At 39.0% G+C, this 4,782-nt stretch overlaps 1 protein-coding gene across 1 annotated transcript; it reads left to right on the forward strand.

Annotated features, from left to right (window-relative positions):
• The first annotated feature begins 3,768 nt into the window (after nucleotides 1-3,768).
• Nucleotides 3,769-4,715, forward strand: LOC110960383 (cholecystokinin). The gene is made up of 3 exons (XM_022207611.2): nucleotides 3,769-4,013; nucleotides 4,096-4,344; nucleotides 4,504-4,715. Exons 1-3 carry the CDS (start codon nucleotides 3,812-3,814, stop codon nucleotides 4,578-4,580), a joined length of 528 nt encoding a protein of 175 aa, XP_022063303.2. The 5' UTR covers nucleotides 3,769-3,811; the 3' UTR covers nucleotides 4,581-4,715.
• The last annotated feature ends 67 nt before the right edge of the window (nucleotides 4,716-4,782 follow it).

The raw sequence follows: 4,782 nt of genomic DNA on the forward strand, positions 1-4,782 counted from the left end.
GCTCTGGTTGACATTCCTGCTGTCAGCGTGCCAATTGCACACTCCCTCAAATCTTGCCACATCTGTGGCATTGTGCTGTGATAAAACTGCACCTTTCAGAGTGGCCTTTTATTGTGGGCAGTCAAAGGCACACCTGTGCACTAATCATGGTGTCTAATCAGCATCTTGATATGGCACACCTGTGAGGTGGGATGGATTATCTCAGCAAAGGAGAAGTGCTCACTGTCACAGATTTAGACAGATTTGTGAACAATATTTGAGAGAAATGGTGATATTGTGTATGTGGAAAAGGTTTTAGATCTTTGAGTTCGTCTCATAAAAAATGGGAGCAAAAACAAAAGTGTTGGATTTATATTTTTGTTGAGTGTACATGTAACCTTGTTCCATACTGCAAGAGTCTAACAAAAACTCCTCGACGAAGTAATTCCTACATTATTATTTATCTTATAACTTTTTTTGGACAATTTCTGCTGCATTTTGTTGTCTTTGGACTTGAACTTGTGTGCAATGACATTAAATTTGAATCTATAAAGGTAGATTATATTCAGTGAAGTTGAACGTAATCTAAATTCAAACACACATAACTTTAATTTTGTACCTGGAATCACAGGATGCAGCACATATTGGCGATATACAATAAAAATATTCTTTGAGGTATTACTTTGAACCAAATATATGTACATTTAACCTTGTTCCATACTGCAAAATACCCTCTGAGTCCAACAAAAGCCACTAAAGTAATTCATACAGGATTCAAGATTCAAGACGTTCATTTGTTACAAACACAATTATTCATAGTATAATGAGCAGTGACACGCATTGTGCACCTGTTCCAAACCGAAGCAATAAGAATAACGAAATAAAACACACAAGAAATATGTATATTATTTAATGTTTTACTAATGTGCACTGCCCTTTATAGTCTTTGTACTGTGTCCCATGATAGTAAAGTTAGATTACATTCAACAAAGCTGTATCTAATCTGTATGGAGTGACAGGAGTGTCAAATCAAAATATAAATAAATAAATAAATAAATAAATAAATGTGGAAATATAAAGAGAAATAAATAAATGTGGAAATATAAAGAGAAATAAATAAATAAATAAAAGGACAAAAACAGAAAAGGTAAACGCAAAGACAAAATTTTCCTATTTATTTATTTATTTCTCTTTATATTTCCACATTTATTTATTTATATTTTGATTTGGCACTCCTGTGACTCCATAAATCGGAGTTTAACACAAAAATAATTAATTAAGCAAAAATCATCTCATAAATCAAAGGCAGCAGGTGCTTTGCGAGGTAAAAGCAAGGCCAACCTGTTCACCAGGAAACAGCAGGGAGGATTAAAAGCAGTGGTTTTGGCTTTAATATCTTTTTCCTCCTTCCTGTTGTTTTCATTGTTGTACCGTCTTCTGTATGAACAGCGCTAAACAAATGCACCTCTACTTGTCTGCTTGTGCTGCTGGACTTGTATCATCATCATTATTATCATGTTCAAACTGCACCAGAGTCATCTCCAAAACAGCTCAAATTCTACTTTGCATAATGCACTGATGTCAAAGAGAGGTACATCTGGAGGAACTGGATTTGCTTTAACCACAACCAGTTCTCTGTAATCCCTGTTTTCTTTAGAAAAAGTTAAAGATATTTCTGTCTTCTCTGGCCAACCAAAGGGAGTGGATGAGAGCTAATACTTTTGGTGTCGATCACTGAGGAACTCTCTTTCTACACAAAGGGCTGAACTGCATGCCAGACCCCCCACCCCGCCCAAACACACATAAACAAACCTCCACCACACCTTTTCTTGTGAAGTTTATCTCACATGTGGTCAGGATTAAACAAAAGTGAGTGACACAAGAATCTAAAAAATCATCTCAATCTGCAGTGGAACACACCCAGTCGGGGAACCTGACAGATAACGCTTTGCACGCTATAATTTTAGAGCCCTGACTTTCACTTACATCCATGATGGAGATGGCCTCCAGTGTACATGTTTAAAATTTACTTTTATAAAAAAAATTATTACTTAGTTTTGTTTAAATGTCAGTAGGATTCAGGATTCAGCAACTTCTCATTGTCATTTCTTTTTGTAAATGGTGTTCTTAAAATGATTTTGTCAACTCTCCCCTTTGGATATATCATCTATTTAAACCCCGTTTAGTCGATTGTTCCATGACAATTGTGCATGTGGTTGAAGCAGACTACATGTTACTATTTCATCAGTGTGCTCCAGTCTACCTTTGTCCTCTGGAAGTTTGCTATCCTGAGCTAAGATGCTCCTTTTTCAGCTCGAAGATGCACTGACAGCCCTGTTTTTGGATGTAAGCAAATGATATAATTATCTGATAATGAAGTATAAGTTACTACTAATTAACATAAAAGAATCATGGTGAATTTTCACCTGCCAAGCAAGGAATTCTGTAAGTTACACTGATTGACCTCATTCAACCTTTTTTCTAAGCTCGATTACATTGAGGTATAGAGGCCTCATTTACGATGCAGCCTTGTAAAAAGATAAAAGAAGTCGATCCACAAAAAAGAAACTCAGATAACAATAAAAATGTTCAAAAGCAAAGTTAGTAACACAATTATAACATTTAAACAGCGGACAGAACTAGATATTCCACACTCGGTACAAACAGCTAGCATGCAGCAGGTAATGTAGTAGGGTAAAAAACAGCAAAAGCTTTATCAAAATAATAAAACCTACTGTAGTGTTTATCCTGCCTGACAGAGAGGGACGACCACCTAACCAGAGAATAGATACCAGTGTTATAACAATCACTTAATACAGAGAAATAAACGGCGCTCAGAGTCGCAGCATACATGTAGAAAATGTCATCATTATCCAGCACTGATTAAAATAGAAGTTGCCCCAAGAAGTATCTTTTCATAACATAATGTATTGCTGTAAAAGAATGCGTGATATTTCAAGGTCTGATTAAAAGGGTGTGTATATTTGTAACCTGAGCAACAGGTTAAAGAAGAAAACTGTCTGCAGAAAGTAGCATCTGGGTCCCCTATCAGATTTTTCTAGTGGGTGTGTGTCACTGAAATGTCACATCGGTGTCAGATCTGCGATTATCTTCGCTGTACAGTATTATTAAAGGTTACGACCTAAAAGTTCACCATCTAACATTTCACTTCCTCATTCATCAACAACATCCTGAGGGACTGTATGCACTTTAAGCATTCTATTGTGTTGATGTCACCTCATTTCGACGCACAATTCGTCACTCACCTCAGAGAGACGATAGCTTCACTGGTTACGGGTTGCCGGTGGAAACTAGATGCAGCAGAACTGGGCCACTTGAGGAACAGATCTATAGTGCAGCTATGCAAACAGCATTTATGTCACCCAGGTGGTTCTGGTGTGTTTTTGCTAAAAGGTTTTGTGTTTACGTTACCTGGAAAGTACAGGCCAGAGCACGTTAAGCTTAACGACCCTGAACCGATCATTTAACTGCAAATTTCAAATCAGATTCATCATCACCATTATCCAGCTTTAATTTCTTTAAAGGACAAGTGAAAAAACCATCATACTGTGTTCAGGATGTTTACTACAAAGAAATGCCATGTTTCTTTTTTGTCCACGTCATATGTTGGAATAATTGTGTAATTAAGGGAAGAAATCTGATCACCTCAATCCCACATTCGTCCTCAGTGGCTGCATTGGTACATGAGCTTATTTGTGTTGGATACCACAGGTCCTAAATGAGTATTGGATTTCTTATGTAAACACATTGACTTGTTTTAGTGTTATTGCAGGGCAGAAAAGGCCTTTCCAGGTAAGTGTAAATCACAATAATGGACTTGTCCTTGTGGAGGTGTATCGTTTCCTCTACGTACATCCTCCCAACGTATCCATCTGCCAATCAATCCAACACTCTGCACTGTGTGTTTGATTTCACATCACCTACAACAAACCGCAGGTATAAAAGAGCCGACCTGCTCAGAATCACCAGATTTACACCAAAGGCGTCACCCATCTTGGACTTCATCTTCACAGGTACAGTGACTGTCATGTACAGTAGCTTTAAGTGATTATACGTGTGTTTTTACCGGATGATGTTCGTTCTTGTTGCACACAGACATGTCAGGGAAAGTTCTCCTGGTTCTTGCGCTGCTGGCTGCACTGCTTGTGTCTGGTGCAGCCTCCTCACCCGAACCCTCTGCAGCTGGAGAAGCGAAGGAGGCGACTATCCTACAGCGGCTTCTAACCAGGCGGGAGAAGGCGAGAGACACAAAGCCGGCGCCTCAGACTCGTGTGGAGAGGCGGCCACACCTGTCGGAAGATGAACGCGAGATTATGACCAAACAAATAATGCAAGCCATCTCAGGTATGCCGGGGTGTGAAAGTGTTTGTGTTTTGCTTTGTGTCTGCCTGATGCAAAAAAAAATACTAAAAATGACTGCATGGGCAGAAATCCAAGGAAATTCCCCGACCTGTGCACTGAAGCTTTGTGTGTGTGATTCATGTAGGAATGGTTTGTTCACAGAGATGATGAACTCTGAATGCATGACAGATCGGGACTACCAGGGCTGGGTGGACTTTGGACGCCGGGATGCAGACTGAAGCACAACCACAACAACAACAACAGAAGGAAGCAGCTTGGGAGCTCATACTTACTGCTTTTCATCCAGTCAGAGGAGGAAAAGTCCAAGTTTTACTTCCCCAGCAAGCTTACAAATAAAGTATTTTGCAGAATTATCACGGCAATCTGGATTGTGTTGATTTCAGTGTGGTGATGAGTGAGATTTAGAGCCGTTCAAACCTG

The sequence above is a fragment of the Acanthochromis polyacanthus genome, chromosome 3 (genome assembly GCF_021347895.1).
Source record: "Acanthochromis polyacanthus isolate Apoly-LR-REF ecotype Palm Island chromosome 3, KAUST_Apoly_ChrSc, whole genome shotgun sequence".
Taxonomy (NCBI): domain Eukaryota; kingdom Metazoa; phylum Chordata; class Actinopteri; family Pomacentridae; genus Acanthochromis; species Acanthochromis polyacanthus.

Bases quoted from the DNA above. Each gene is read 5' to 3' on its own strand.
- LOC110960383 (XM_022207611.2), top strand. From the start codon at position 3,812: ATGGACTTGTCCTTGTGGAGGTGTATCGTTTCCTCTACGTACATCCTC. The intron at 4,014-4,095 runs GTACAGTGACTG...TGTTGCACACAG, and splicing joins CTTGGACTTCATCTTCACAG to ACATGTCAGGGAAAGTTCTC. The intron at 4,345-4,503 runs GTATGCCGGGGT...GTTTGTTCACAG, and splicing joins AATAATGCAAGCCATCTCAG to AGATGATGAACTCTGAATGC.